The sequence below is a fragment of the Paramacrobiotus metropolitanus genome, unplaced genomic scaffold (genome assembly GCF_019649055.1).
Source record: "Paramacrobiotus metropolitanus isolate TYO unplaced genomic scaffold, Prichtersi_v1.0 Parri_scaffold0000154, whole genome shotgun sequence".
NCBI lineage: Eukaryota > Metazoa > Tardigrada > Eutardigrada > Parachela > Macrobiotidae > Paramacrobiotus > Paramacrobiotus metropolitanus.
In genome coordinates this window covers 155,572-171,768 of record NW_026570374.1, presented here as the reverse complement: position 1 = coordinate 171,768, position 16,197 = coordinate 155,572, and the positions used below count along the sequence as shown (strand labels likewise).

Sequence of the window (16,197 nt, the reverse complement as noted above, 5' to 3'; positions counted from 1 at the left end):
ACAATGTACATATCCGCCGACTTCCTCCAATGTCGACAATTACGTAGTACGCTTTTGTATATGCATCGCTTCCCTCGCTCGGCCATCTTCCCTGTACTGGGTGGTCCGCAACCCATGCGAATTGGTCAACTGCTGCATAAAGTACGGATACATCAAACAGCAGTGACCGCGTTGCGCTGAACTTTGAGCAGAAAGTTGATACATTTCAGTTGATAATTACGGCTGTCGGCTTGATGGTCCATGTGGAGTTGGGTAATTTTATCATCTCCGATTAATCGGCAGTGAATATCTGTACATAATCGGTTTAAAAAAAACTCCGCTATGCAGTTAAAAAGTTTGACAAACGATCCCCTTAAGTTTTCTTGCTTACACAACCCTGTTGCTTTAAAAAACTTACGTAAGCTCATACTGGCTTTGCGAGAAGTCAGCTTTTGCTTGTTATTAAGAGTCCCTGCTGGATACAAATGGCGGCGTTCAAAGTTTTAGTCTCGTTTGCATCTGTTTTAAACACCATAATGCTCCTAAAAGTACAGCTTGCTATCGTGGTAACATGTTTTCTTTTTGCCATTCCAGACATCAATGCGATTATACGAGTAGGTGGCGGTTTTACTGCCCCGTTTACAACTCCTTATCAAGTGGCAGTGGTCATAAACTCCCGATTCCGTTATAAGAAGTTGCTTGAATGTGGAGCCTATATAGTAAGTTGCCCACGTATTCGTTATTATAGTAGAACAGTTAGCAAGCTAAGTGCAGTTAAATTCGTGGCAAATTCCCTGTACTGCTTTGTTAAACGTCGGCTCGGCCCACTTTCTTTGTTGCGCATGAGAGCGTTTATGTTGCCGCCGGCTGTGCACACGGCCCGATTTTTTTTTTGCTGCTCTCTTTCTGTTCAGTCGATCTGACAATCTGATACGTTTCAGTTTGCCGATTTAATCCTCTGCTGTTTTCGTTTATCCGCTGTTTTCGTTATCCTGCTTTCGAGATTTTTCATTCGGTTTACAATTCAGATTTTTTATTTCGTTTGTGAAATCCATTAACGATGCCTCCATCCACGAGGAGCAAGAAGACAGCCAAGAATCCGCGTCGTGCCACTGGAAAACCTCGTGGCACAGCGCCCACGAAGCGCTTGAAGAGCGTCATCGTTCGCCCTGAGCCAGCGGAAGTTCAGTTATTGGAGCCCACCCTTCAGTCCATTTTTCAGCAGCAGCAAAAGCACCAACAGCAGATGGACTCGTTGATTGCCATTGTGAGAAACCAGCCACCGCAGGCTGCCCGGCCGCTTTCGCCCTCATCTAATTTGCGGATCCAGCTTGGTGACGACTTCGGGAGAATCGTGCACCAGGTGGACTCCCCGAGCAAGGCAGACAATGGAAAAGAGACGAAGCGTCGGAAGCGAGGTAAGGAAAGTGTTTCCTCATCCTCCGAACAGGGTAGCGACGACGAGAGCGTGCCAGAGTACAGTGCAGTACAGAAACACCATGGCAACCGCCCCGATGTGTCTGGCCATCTGGGACAACCTTCTCTGCAGGCATCTGTCTCCGACCAGACAAATCACCAGCTCCCGGCCATACCGGATAAAAAGTTGCGCAAGAAACTGCTGGACCTCACTGAGTACGTGGATTTCGACTTGCTGCTGCGGCGCAACAGAGTTGAGAAGCCCAAGAAATTGCAGTCAAATCTGAGCTTCGTGGATGGAAAGATGACCATTACCCCGGAAGACGGCAAAGTCAGTGTTGACTCTTTTTCATCGTGGGCAGGTGCATTTTCTGTGTTTTCTGAATATCGTATCACTGTTGCCCCGCAGTTAAGCGCTAAATTCTTCAAGTATTTGGCTATTATTGCGTCGTATGCCGAGCGCGGGGTCCCGACCGCAAACTGGCTGGAGTATGACAGGCAGTTCCGTGCATTCATGACCAGCCACCCGCGGGAGTATGAACTCTGGGCACATCAGCACGAGGACACATACATCGACTGCATCCAGAATCCGCTTCGCAACACCTTGGATGCTCCTGTCCGTCACGAAAAAGAACGCACGGATGTTGGTACCCGTCAGGACAAAAACCGGAAAGCGGACGACAAGTGTCGCAACTGCGGAATGTCTGGCCACTTTATAAAAAGCTGCCCGCTACCGCGTAAAGGACAGCCGGGTTACGGGCAGCCCTTTCGGAACGCTTCCGCCGCGGACGGAGAAATCTGCCGTAACTTCAACTTCGGCGGCTGCACCACACCTTGCAAGGCTGGCCGGCAACACTCCTGCTCGCGATGTGGGGAGTCAAACCACCGCGCTGTCAACTGCACCAAAGGCGGCACTTGAGGTGACAGTGCCGGCGAGAGCGACCACACCACTGCGCACCACCGCTTTCGCCGGACTGCTTACCGAGTATCCTGATGCGTCAGTAGTGTCATTTATACTAGACACGCTGGCAAACGGTGCGCATATTTTCCACAATGGAACCCAGAAAGAGCGGTACACTCCTAATGCGGCAACTACAAAGACCCACCACGCCGCCGTAACTGACTACATCACAAAGGAAGTAAAGAAAGGCCACAGTGTCGGACCGTTCGTATCACCTCCACTGCCTCACTTTGTAACGAACTCTCTTGGTGCGCGGCTAAAGAAAGACGGTACTGTTAGAGTTATCACGGATTTATCGCAGCCCACCGGGGAAAGCGTGAATGACGCCATCGATGTCAGCCAGCTCCCGTTGGAATACTGCTCCGTTGACGATGCTGTGACCATCCTGACCAACCTTGGCAGGGGCGCGCTGATGGCAAAAATGGACGTTAAGTCAGCTTTTCGCCTCATCCCGGTCCGGCGTGACCTTTGGAACCTGCTCGGGTATCGCTGGAACGGTTTGTACTACTTCGACGTGGTACTTCCATTCGGGCTGCGATCATCACCTTACATATTTGAGCAGTTCGCCAAGGTTATCGACTGGGCAGTGCGCAGAAGAAGCGGTCTCAACTCAATGCTTCACTACGTGGATGATTACTTCTTTGCTGGTAAGCCCGGTAGCGTCGACTGCAGCACGTTCATGAAAACCATGTCCCAAATATGCAGTGAGCTAGGGGTCCCTTTGGCGGAAGACAAGACTGAAGGACCCGCTACTCAGCTGATATTCTTGGGCATCCTGATCGACTCTGTGAAACAAACCCTCAGTCTTCCAACCGGAAAGCAGAATCAGATACAAGCGGCTCTTGAAGAATGGTCATCTCAGCGTTTCTGCACCCGGCAACAGCTTCAAAGTCTGCTGGGAGTCCTGCAGTTTGCATCGAAGTGCGTGCCAGCAAGTCGACTTTTTACTCGCCGCATGATCATGTTGTTATCGACTCACCGGAACAAAAAAATGATCCCACTAAACTCCGATTTCCACAAGGATCTGGACTGGTGGCGTGAGTTCCTGCCGACATGGAACGGCACCGCATGCTTTTTACAGCCGGACTGGACGCGGTCGGATGTGCTGCACCTGTACACGGACGCCTCAGCAACGCATGGCCTCGGCGCTTACTGTCAGGGGGCGTGGTTTCAGCTCCACTGGCCACCGTGGATAACTGAACTGCAGCCCTGCATTGAATATCTCGAGATGGTGCCGATACTGCTCTGCGTGATCGTCTGGGGAAGGAAGCTAGCGGGCATGAAAGTTGTCTTCCACTGCGACAATGCTGGCGCCACGCATGCATGGGAGAGTCTCAGATCAGTAAACCGCGGGGTGTTAGATATTATGCGTCGCCTGGTTAAAGCCGCGGCGGTCGCTGGCATGACGTTAACGCTTAAACACATTGCCGGAATTAACAATGAAATAGCTGATGCGCTCTCTCGTTTCCAGCAAAGCCGTTTCCGTCGGTTAGCGCCACAGGCGGAGCAACTGCCGGTGGACTGTCCCGACATCTTCCCGGACCTCAAGGCAGCCTTCTGCAATCCCCAGAGCTGAACGAATTGCTGCAGGCTCATATCGCTGAGTCTACTCGGGCAACGTACAACACTGCCTTCAACCAGTTCAAACAGTACTGTGCGGCTAAATCGCAGCCATCCCTGCCGGCTACGCCGGGAACTGTTGCGGAATTTGTAGCGAAATTATATGCAGATGGTAAATGCTATCGGACGGCCACGGTTTACCTCGCCGGCATCCGGAATCATCACCGTGAAGTGAACGCAGTTAATCCCACAGACAACGACATCGTTTACCGCGCTCTTGAAGGCTACCGCCGGTTAGCAGCGCCACAGAAAGATCGGCGACTTCCGGTGACACTGTCGCACATGCGATATTTGAAAGACGCCTTAAGAGCGGCCGGCATATCAGAGTACGAACAGCTCCTGTACTGGACGACGTTCACATTCCTGTTCTTCGGCTTCTTCCGTATTGGAGAAATAACAGCAGCCGCCGCCAACCGTTTTGACCCACAGCGGATTTTGTTATGGGGGGACGTAATGGATGCTGGCCACCGCCTAACGGTGCAGCTGAAGGTCACAAAGACGGACCAGACGGGGCAAGGTAGTTCTGTAGCGCTGACGGCGACTGGGCGTTCAGTCTGTCCCGTGCAGGCATACCGGAATTACCGTGCTCGCGTTTCCGAGCCTGCGAACGAGCAGCCGCTGTTGCAGCGCGAAGATGGCAAGTACGTCACGAGGGCAGATGTGGAGAAATGCCTCAGCCTCCTCCTCAAGAATCACCCCGAGAGAGAACGGTTCAACACACACAGTTTTCGTATCGGCGCGGCAACGACGGCCGCCGCCAATAACGTGCCTGACCACGCCATTCAACTGGCCGGACGCTGGCGGAGCAACTGTTACACCCGCTACATTCGCCACTCCGGGCCACCTGTGACACTGAATCCCTATCGGACCGGATAGATTGTTTGGGGGCAGTCGGGCGGAAGTGGGGATACCGGAGACTCGAACCGGTGAGGTCATCACCTGCACCTTCGATCTCGTGTATGCCGCCGCGCCGTCGACCTGTTCTTCCCGCAAACGCCCAACTCTGTCTGCCGTTCGAGTGTACGGAATTTCCACAAGAATTTAACTGTACTTATTTTGCTGATATTATAACATGGTTCTTTTATGTATAAAAGCATACCGTGAGGCGTGATAAACGTAATTTACTTGGATTGCTTTCAACCCGCCCGGCGTATAGGCAACTTTCGAGAAATTACGTCTTTATATTTTTAATTCTTCCTTGAATTTCTTTCCGAGACTTAAATTTTTCTAAAAAACCTTGAAGATCTTTTAATAACGAACAGCGTACGTTCATTACAGGCCAGACCAAAACCGGTACTTCGTAAATTAACTTGAATTTATTGTGAAATGATTAAAATCTCGCATATAAGAAAAAATAATAATGGGCGACTCCTTTCGTAATTACTACTTGTTGCCCTGTTGGTATTTGTGAGTTTTGGAAATACAGTACAGGACTATAGGTTATCCGATCCAAAGTTTTACTTACCAAGCGCAAATGCACGACGAATACCTTTTAAATTGTAATTAATACTGCAATTATTATGCCTACTCTCTACGTAAATTCTCTCTCGAGATCTGTGAAGGTCATTAATATGTATAACAGCTTCGCTGGTCGCTGTACTGTAATTAATACGTAATTGTATTGTAATTATTACCGTATTTTATTATTAATACCATATTATTATTATATTAATTTATTAATTGGTATTATAACTGTTATTAATTATAGTTAGTTGTTAAGATTATTATATTGTTGTGAGCTGCAAACCTTGTACATTCTTGCGATATAGCCAGCGTTATTTATTCCGCGTTCCGCGTTAGATTACCAGGAACTGGATCGCTACCGCTGCCCACTGCTGCCAGAAGTGCCAATCCAAAAAACGGGGCTGCTCGCTTTTAGTAGGGACGTGGGACACGAGCCTACGGTTCGAAGAAACAGCTGTTTTAATGGATATTTTCGGTTATGAAGTCCATCCGTCGTACATAACAGAGACCGGCATAAACCCTGTATATGACGCTTGCTTAATAAAAACAAAAGAGGTACGGGTAGTATATGTATATATACCTGTATAAAAGATTAATGGTCAGGTTATTTGAAGCTGTTGACACTGCGTACGCTAAGTTAGGTACTCGTACATTTATTCTGTAGACGATTGAATACAACGACCACGTATGGCCAACGTGCATAGCGGATCCGTCCGTTACAGCCTTTGCGCAGCCAGGACACTCACCTGTGTGTGTAATCGCGGGATGGGGCCGGGCCGCCGGGGGAAACGAAAGTGGAGATATCTGGTGTTTCATCAAACCACAGCAATAAAGCCTATGCATCAGGTGACAACCTAATTTCTCAAGAAAGACAAGATAACCTCCTGAATTCCTCCTACCGAAATTTCTTCCCCAACCGAATAATAGCTCCCTCAAAGAAACTAAAATTGCTACTCGCGGAAAAGAGAACGCCTGACGATTGCCAGAACCGAGGCATGCCTGCAGGCCAAGCATGCGCGAGAACGCCAGTGGGCACCGCTCCCTGGGGTGGCGATCGATTCCGGTGGTCCGTTGATCTGTTTGGCCACGAATGGATTTCAGTATGCCTTCGGGCATTTTATCAGTATTAGGTAGGTACTCAGTACTAGCTACCGTAAGTTCCTGCGTTTAATGCAGTTTCCTGATGTTCCTTCAGTTTCGACTTTCGAGTAATTATCATTGCGGGCGGTTTTGTGTTTAGCGGAAGTCATCCGTTATCTGCCATCGGGCGTTACTTTGACTCACAACTACGTAGACTTCCAGTGGATTTCAGACACCGTCAGTGTCGATAACCCTCAAGAAATCAACGCATTTTGCCGGCCTTAGTCCAGCTAAGAGCTTTTCTCGAGGCTCGAGCTGTAGGGCATTGTGATTGTATGATTTTTAGTTCTTGTGATTTCCTTACATTTTTTTTTATTTTCTCACCTTGTAAATTACTCTTCTTTCTTCTTTCCTACCTACGTTTCTGATCTTTCTTGTACTTATAGCTGCACTCAGTACAGATATGTTTCTGTTCTGCATCAATACAGTACGTCCCGTCGGTAGTTTGCGCTTTTCAGCATTGTGAAGAACGCTGGCAATGATTATAGCATGCCGCTGCCGCCTAGCTGACAGAACTAATAAGTCTAAAATTCGCAACAAATGTGGCGCATATAAAGACCCACAGCACGTTTCGGAAAATGTGAAGAACAAACATTATTGTACAGCAGCAGCATTGCACAACATAAGTAAACGCGCAAGAACTAATTGGCATGCACTAGCGATGTGGGTTGTTGTGTACGCTTGAACTGCAAATTCAGCAGTAGTAATGGGACTTTCGACTGTTATGCCGCGGTGATAACCGAATTTATTATCACAAGAATTTTCATATGTTAAAAAAAATTGGGAAAGTGCCGGCGGCGCGGCGGGATACATGTCAAATATGCGGGCTAGAGCATAGCGCCGCGTCCCGCCACTACGGATGGGATTGCGTGGCGCGCGCGGTTTATGATTAGTCCCTAACGTTCCCCGAACATTAACACGTACCTATACGTCCGTGTGGGCTGCGTCAAGTGGCGCAACGCATCACATTGACGGCGCACGTAGCTGGTACTGCGTATACTGGCACGTCGTGGTTGACGGAAGTGTTGGTTTGACAATGACCGGCTGGGCATTTTTCAGGGAAGCTGTGAGTTGTGGGTAATACATCCGAGTATATAGGGAGAACTCAACCAGCCGCCACTTGATCATGCACACGTCCTGCCGCTGTTCACCTTTTTCCCATAATGCAGCGCACCGTGGGAACGTCGCTGCGGTGTATGCAGAAGGGGATTAATCAACGCGCTGTGCGCTAAATTTAGACCGTACCGTGTATCGGGGGCAAAATTTACCGATTATTCTCAGGTATAATTAGCGGAAATATTTTCGGACTCTTATGGGCAGCAAAATTTTGAATGAAGAAGAAAACTTTGGAATCGGCGGTGAGCCAGTCAGCTAGTACTCAGTGGCAGCACTGGCAAGGAGAAGACAGTATAGATGCAAACATGCAGTACGGCAGTAATTGCAGCCAGCGTCGATATTACGCAATACGACTCGCCCGTATCCATGTGTCTTGCACGCACCTTCTATTAGCCAGTCGTAAAAGGTCACCGGGAAGAACAGCGTCGGGTGCGTTCACTGCGTATAGCTATACGGGCGGTGTCAGCGGTACACAGTATTACGTATACGGAGGACGAGATAGTCGAGCTTGGCGAAAGTGGAAGCTTCGCCCATGTACACGAATTTGGTACCATGTACCGGGCCACTTCCCTTAACATGCCGCTTACGAAACGAACGGACGATGCAGTTCGCATTTACTATTTACGACGTCGTGCATCTCTTAAATACTGGTATGCCGGTATGTTTATTGTTTATTGAAGCGGTAGGCAGGTAACCCATTAAAAACTAGGATCGTATTCTAGCGTGGGAATTTAAACCTGGCTCACAAGAAAACACAAATCTGGCACGTGAAGGAAGTCAGAGAAAGGCCATACAGATCGTAAAAAAATGAAAGTTACGCAGCAAAGTTAAAACGTTTAAGCGCATTACGAAAAACAAAGAGAGATGCACTATCAAGGATGCCGTTTCCGTTCGCACACAGTTGGGTACGGATGTTGTTGAGCCTCAGGCCAACGTGGACTTCCCTATCCTTGTTGCTGCTTCCGCGTCAATGTAAGTGCGGTTTCCGTGACGAAGGTTATACGCGCTGGACGAGTGCTTCACGACGATCATTTCGGTGAGGTAGTGCGGCACTTGAAACTTTTCAGGATGAAGAATTTTATACAGCCAGGTTGCTTCCTGGTGTTTCCACCGTTCAAACAACGGTGCATTTCCAAATTGTGCCATCAACTGGGCAGCGGATGTTTCAGGAAAATTGGCAATGGCTCGGACAGCTTTTCTTTGCGCGACAGCCAATGGCTCCAGCGTGGACGCAGGCGCACCACTCGTTTAGTTTAGTTTATTCAAGAGCAGACAAACCCTGAGGCACTCGCTAGTCTGGTCATGTAGTTAAACAATAAGTAGAACCAAAACACAACACAAAACAAAATACACCGATAACGGAAGGGCCGAGATACGAACACCTAAAGAAGATTATTTGACTGCAACATAGCCAAGTACAGATCCACAGAACCACAGTTGAACACTTCTTCCCTACGTAGTTTTTCAACAACACCATTAGTAGTTTTAGTGAATACTTTTCCCGTTATTTTATCAAACAATTTCTTCAGCCTCATCTTTAGGGTTGTCTTTCCGATGTACAGCCGCGCGGTGGCATCGATCCGCTCTGTCCGGCGAAGTTCGTATCTCGCATTCGTTTCCTTGAATGTTAGCAGGTTGCACATATATGACGGCACGTTGAAACTGCTCCGGTTACGAATCTTAAACAGCCATACCGCTTCCTTTTGGCGCCATCGGTCGGTCGCTGGTGTGATACCCAGCTGTTTGTACAGTTGCGGAGTTACCCGACAACTGCCACCGGTGATGGCCCTTAGGGCCGCGTCTTGCCGTTTTTTCAGCTCCTTCTGCTCTCCCAAAGACGCCGTCGACCAAGCCAGTGCATAGTAATCCATGTACGGCTCGACGAATGCGTGATGAAGGGTGGCTCGCTGAGGGATGCTGAGGCCGGGTCGGACTCTTTTGATCTTCTGTATGCCGTAATTCATATTTCGCTTCACTTTTCGGAACTGCTTGTCCCATTTAAGATGTTGATCAACTTCCACTCCCAAGTATGTCACGTGTTGTTTTACGGCCAGTGTTTGACCGTTCAACATTATTACTGGGTCACTCTCTTTGTTTCTGTTTTTGGCACATACAAAAATTGCCACGCATTTCTTCACGTTCAGTGCCAGGCTGTTATCGGTAAACCACGCTGAAACATCTTTCAGTGCTGCGTTCAGTTTTTTAGCAGCGATGGCTTTTGTTCTTCCACGGCAATGTACAATGGTGTCATCGGCAAACGCTTCAATCTCATAATCGATACCTAACTTCTGCAGGAGGTGATTCAAGTAAATAATGAACAGAATGGGACCAAGGATAGTACCTTGCGGTACGCTGGAAATAACTGGCAAATACTTTGATGCACGTTTGCCGGTTTTCACACGCTGCTGACGGCCCGTGAGGTACGAATAAAACCAATGCAATACAATGCCACCATGATGCCCGCTTTCTCCAACATCTTCATTAGCCGCTGGTGGTTAACTGAATCAAAGGCTTTCTTAAGGTCAAGAAAAGCTACTGCCGTTACGTCGCCCTCATCCATCGCACACTTCCACGCTTCGGTTACTTCAACTAGCATCGTCTCACATGAATGCCCTTTGCGGAAACCTGACTGGCGCGGTGACAAATAATCATGGGCATGGAGGTGGGCAGTTAGCTGAATCTGTACGCAACGCTCGAAAACTTTTGACATATTGCATAATAAGGATATCGGCCGGAAGTCATCTGGGTGCTGCGCATTTGCCACTTTCGGGATCGGGCAAACGTCTGCCATTTTGAAAATTGTGGGAAACACGCCCGACCTGAATGAGTTGTTAATCATGCGGGTCAATGGTGGGACAAGAATCGAAGCGACTGAACCGAATAAACCAGCCGGTATGCCAAAATTAAGGACCGGACGCTTTCTTCTTTTTCCGTATTTGTTGGACTATAGACATTGCGACTGCCGGGCTGACATCACCGAACCTGCAAAACAAATTGTTAGCACCGCCGGTGTCAGCCGGCGGCGCGGCGCCCGTGGGGGGCGCTGGTGGGACATGCGAAAATCCATGTTGGCCCATGGACACAAAATGCTGGTTTAGGGAGTCCAAATTTACTGTACATTCGGTGGAATCATTTGTTTTTCGCAACAAGCGGGCCATTTCTTTCCATACCACAGCTGTTCTTTTGCGATTTAAAAAGAAATATTGCTGTTTGGCAGCCGCAATTCGGGTGCGCAATAAGCTTAAGCTTCGGGTGGCGCAGTATTCTCTGTGGAGTACATCGTAATCTCGAGTATTTCTTGCTGCACATCTGCGACGGTACGCTTCGTTCTTTTTCTTATAAGGACACGAATGTCTTCGGTCACCCATGGAGCTTCTTTCTGTTTGACTCGCTTCGTACGTAAAGGGTGGCGCTCATCAATTAACTTCGAGATACCTTGCACAAAACTGCTCACTTGCGCGTTCACATCGGCGCTATCGTCTTGGAAGTCGTCGCGCATCGTGAAACATTTTAATTTTGCCGCAAAATCTTCTTCTCTGGTGTGTTTCCACAGACGATACGAGACAGTTTTGTGGCGGGGAGCAAAAGATTTATAGGACGCGGTTGTTTGTTTGTAGCATTATACTGTCAATATCCCCGTATTATTAATGATTATCTTGGGTTTTAAGGGCGGGAGTAAAGAACGGTACTAGTGGTGTCCTCATTTTAAACATATAAAGCGGTACGTCTGCAAATCGTGACGCACGTACTGTGTGAACCCTTTGCGGTCTTAATGTTGCAGCGCGATTGTAAAACGGTTTATAAGTGCGCTTATTGCGGGGGTGCCACAAATTCGATAATTACGGTATCTCGGTTTGCATATTTATATTTGTGTCCCATAATTATTCTTCTGATAACCGTTAATTATAATTATTACTTTGCTCCGCATTATAAATTTAGCGTACCGTGTAAATTATATTGCATATCCACACGCACGTTCTGTACTTATTATTCATCGTTTAATAATATAATTACCAACGCGTATTGTACGTAAACGGTACAAGAACGTATACGTATTTTTATCTCTATATATAACGATTACTGGCATACAACGGTAGCTTCTTAACCTGTACCTGCAATTTGCAACGGAACGCACATGAGCTAATTTTGTTAGCCATCATGAGAATGCCCGTGCGAAGAGCCTGCGTATTCCACTTTATTCCACCAATCACCGGTATGGCGAACTACCTGTAGAGTCGCTTCATTTTAATACGGCGCGGCGTCCACGATCGATAAGAATGTACGATATAAATTTTATAATATATCACGACGGGGCGTACCGTCAGTGCTAGAGCGTTAAACAGGAATTATCTTTGCTGAGATGCAGATACAGGTACCTGCCCTGTCAATCTGCGTCATACGACCTCCCGTAATAAGCACACCTCCCGATTCATGTTCGAAAATTAATGGCACCCCCCGAAATTACGGCACCGGGTGCCGTTATTAAATGTCAAGCCAAATAAACCAGTAATTGTACCGCAAAATGCGTTTTAAAACGTGCGATTTAATCATACAGCTGAACAGTGATCGCAAAGCCAGAGTCGATAAACAGAAATAAAAATGTGGTGGCCAATCCTGGCAAGTGGCAAGCAATTGCATACAGTACAGTCTGTACCGATGTATACTTCTATAGAAGTATTTCTATAGCAAGCTTCGCCATATACCCGGTAACTGCTGCGCTCAGTTACAGCAGAACAGGTTCTGCTGTTGTTTCACATATAATGGTCCCCTGTACAGTTTGAAAAAATAATAGCCCCCTCTGAAATTTTTTGTTTGAAAAATTAAGCACCCCCGAAATAAGCGCACCTGCTCCATGGTATTCGAACAATTGGCCGCCCAGTGCGGCAAATTTGATAATTACGGTAAGTACTTTTCTCCGCGCCATAGCGACCTCCCCTTTACGGCAGTTGGTCCAAATTGCGTGACGCAGATATGCAGAACTGACATATCCCCCCAGAATAAGCAAAAGAAAAAAGCTACCGAAGTAGCTTTTTTGAAATGTCAAAGCGATATAAGTGCTTATTACCTTATTAGTATACATGCACTATAAGCGCGTCGGGTGCTTTTCTGTAATCAATGCTTTAATTGATTTTGTTCTGAAGTACATGTAGAATAACTCCAGGAAGGTGTCAGTTAATCGTGTATATGACAGATTCATCTGCAGTATATAGATATACCGGAAATGACACAAACTGTGCCAGCCTACTCGCTATACTGCGTGGATGCAGCAGCTGACCATATCAGAATAACATGGATAATTCCCTCGAAAAATCTGTTGCGTGGAAGATTCCATTACATCCCTGCATGACATGATGAAATGGAGAAACTAATATCGCCTGCCTAAAGAAAAGCATGTCTACTGTAATTATGTTGTATCAACGTTAAGTACCGCCATATGTGTATGTGTACAGTGTCATTAACTTTATTTCTGGTAAGGCAGTCGCTCTCATCACTTGTTTCATGCGTCGGTTGGTTTTGCAACGACTTCCTGTTATTTATTCCTATTTTTTTTAAAGACGTAGTGAACAAAATTTATTCGTTTTAATTCGTTTAAATCTGCGCAGACGTATAGTTTCGTATGCTGGCCGACGCCGAATAAAATTCTGATCATAAGTTTTGGTGTGATGTTATGATGTTAGTTATTGTAGTAATTGTACGATTTAGTGCAGTATCAGCCGGATACAAGAAGCCTAGAGTACAGAGTAGAGTAGAGTGTGCAATTTTAATGTTGTATCATAATGTAGTAAAGATGCGATGTACGGCATCTACCAATTAAGGCGGTCTAATCACGGAGAATGGCGAGAATATTTGAATTTATATAATATTATTTGGTAAGCCCAATTGGCGCGCCGTTCCCACGACTGATTTCGATATATACCCGCGTTGCCTCGTTGAATTTCGTTACTGATTCGCTGACGTAGATATTCCGTGGTCCGCTTCTTGCCGCCTTCTTATTGGATCTTTTGCCCCAGTTGCGAGTCATGCGAACAGCTTCCAGCCCGAATGGTTCGAGCGTCCTGCATGAAGCCCATGAAGCCCACAAAACTCCTCCCACCCACAAAACCCCAGCGCGGGCCTGGTTCTGGGTACACTGTAACGGCAGCAGTACAGGGGAACGGTGGAACGCGTTTACTTTCGCCCCTTATATGCGTACCCGTATACATAGCTATACCCTATACGTGTATAAATATACGCTATAAATGCTCGTATATCTAAAGATGGGTAACATATTTATATCAAAACGACGGCGGAATTTTCTGCCGGCGGAAATTTTGTGAGGTCAAAACAGCGGCGGAATTTCTTGCCGGCGGAAGTTCTGTTTGGTCAAAACGACGGCGGAACTTCTCGTGGTCAAAACGCCGGCGGAATTTCCTGAACATGCATTTTTTTACGGACACCACGAATTGATACAAAACCAATTTATTGGTAAACTCTAGTTCCAAGACCTGCTTTATCGTTCAGCAGATAAGCAGCCAACAACGAAAAACGAGAACTACGACTAAAAAAGGTTGAAAAATTAAAAAAAAAACACAAACAAACAAGAAACGCAATGATAAAAAAACACGTACGTGCTCGAATACCAATCAGGTAATCCTAATCGGGCCGCTAAACAAGCTAACAAAATAACAAAAAAACATAATGACAAAAGAACATGCATGCCTTGAGCAGTTGAACTCAACACCACTGCAGCTAAATTTCAGAGCAGAACTTTGCGATTGCAACCAGCTCATCTTCTTTGAATTTAACGGTGTCATCCAGATATGTACGAGGGCCATTCAATATATTCGTAGCACTGTGGTAGAAAATAATTCTCAAAATTATGATCTAATTTTTTTAAAACTGTATCATTCATAACTAGATCATAGGGCAATGGCCGGGGTAATACCGCCTACGGCTGGCGGTTGGCATCCATCTGTACAAGGCTGCCCGGAGTAAAAAAAAGTTTTTCTGGAAAGTGCGCATGTCAAGCTATTATTTGCAAAAATTTCTTAGAGAAGAACTGTAGAGTTTCTTTTCATCTTAAGCTATTTGTTCTCTTCCTTAATTCATCGCCATTACGTTGTACTATTACAGACTGGTTACTACGATTCAGCTCCGAGCACTCCGTTTTCTCAACTGAGGGACCACTTTCTCGAGTCTCCCTTTCAAAAAACTACTTAAAATAAAAGCCATGATCGAGAAGGATCTTGAATGAGCAAGGAAGAAATAGCAAATGGGCTGAATATTTGAGGAGAAACAGTGTTGAGTATGGAACGCAGCAACTCGCTGAGAAAATTTTGGAATTGACTTTTACTTGAAATTATCCATATGGTTTTGACGCGCACAATCAGGTTTCCACCACTACATTGCTTTGGTTCTCATCATCAAGCTGACGTATCCTTGGATACTCAATTCATTAGCATACCTTAATCTTTTATGAGTTTAAAAAATTTTTGATTTTGAAGAAATCTTTGCGTAGCAAAAACTGGAAAAATCATGAAGAGCTCGAGGAAGATTGACATGAGTCGATCTCTTCTCTGTCGTGTAACTTCTTTCTGGATCCATTTCAAGATTTAGTAAATAAATGTTTGCAGTGCATATAGGCTGTAGAAATATACTTTATGGTAATAGTGAAATAAAAATAATGCAGTGGAAGATGGCGCGGCAATGCTACGAATATATTGAATGGCCCTCGTAATTTGCAAACTTTGATGTGAACTGCGGATGACGGCGCTTAATGCATGCCGCACGCATACAATATTCTCTTGGCTTAGCCTGGTCAGTTACTGCTTGCCAGTTGCTGCAAGCCTGCAGCTGATACCAGCATTCAGATACCAGATAATTTAATAACTGATTTATTTGCCTATGTGTTTTCGCAAAATTCTTCAGATGCCAATTTTTTTAAGACAAACGCAGCGGCTGCTGCGTTGCGCGTGGAAGAATAATGTGATGCACAGAAAGGACATACATGCGATCTAATAGATAGGCTTATATTAATAACGGAGCGCCCGAATCTATGCAAGATACATTTTTCTGACAAATTGCTCTTAAATATATATGCACAGTAACTGAAATTAAAAAGTTAAACTAAATTCCGCCGGCGTTTTGACTACTAGAATTTCCGCCGTCGTTTTGACCACACAAAATTTCCGCCAGCAAGAAATTCCGCCGTCGTTTTGACATTGGCCTATTTATATATCCAGTGGGTCAACGTGGTGTGCAAGGACACCTTTCTGCAGTACCAGGACTGCACGCCGCTCTTCGTCGGCGTCTGCTGTCCCGAAGTGGCAATACCCCAATCCGCCGCCGGCCACCCCCCCCCCCGCGCCCGGCTCGTCACTCCTCACCACGCTGGCCACGTTGGCCAATGCGTCGCCGACCACTACTCAGGCGGCCCTGGTTAGTAGATTGTTTAAATACGTCGAAGTAAACCCTACAGCGACCCCCCAGTGAAGGCGGCCAGGAAACAATCGATCGGAACG

The 16,197-nt window shown here is 46.5% G+C and overlaps 1 protein-coding gene across 2 annotated transcripts; it reads left to right on the top strand.

The window, feature by feature from the left end:
• Positions 1-735: 735 nt before the first annotated feature.
• On the top strand, positions 736-5,809 carry LOC129599735 (uncharacterized). Of its 2 annotated transcripts, XR_008691961.1 has the most exons (3): positions 736-1,397; positions 3,828-4,996; positions 5,777-5,809. XR_008691961.1 is itself a non-coding variant. In XM_055498044.1 (2 exons), exons 1-2 carry the CDS (start codon positions 1,040-1,042, stop codon positions 4,850-4,852), a joined length of 1,383 nt encoding a protein of 460 aa, XP_055354019.1. In that variant the 5' UTR covers positions 736-1,039; the 3' UTR covers positions 4,853-5,237. The 2 variants fall into 2 exon arrangements, 1 of the variants encoding a protein (XP_055354019.1); XM_055498044.1 differs by lacking the exon at positions 5,777-5,809 and having other exon boundaries at positions 3,828-5,237.
• The last annotated feature ends 10,388 nt before the right edge of the window (positions 5,810-16,197 follow it).

What these genes read in the sequence shown, in the direction of transcription:
- LOC129599735 (XM_055498044.1), top strand. Translation starts at nt 1,040, where the DNA reads ATGCCTCCATCCACGAGGAGCAAGAAGACAGCCAAGAATCCGCGTCGT. An exon ending in GACGAAGCGTCGGAAGCGAG is followed by an intron (nt 1,398 to 3,827) that starts GTAAGGAAAGTG and finishes TCTCGTTTCCAG; the next exon opens with CAAAGCCGTTTCCGTCGGTT.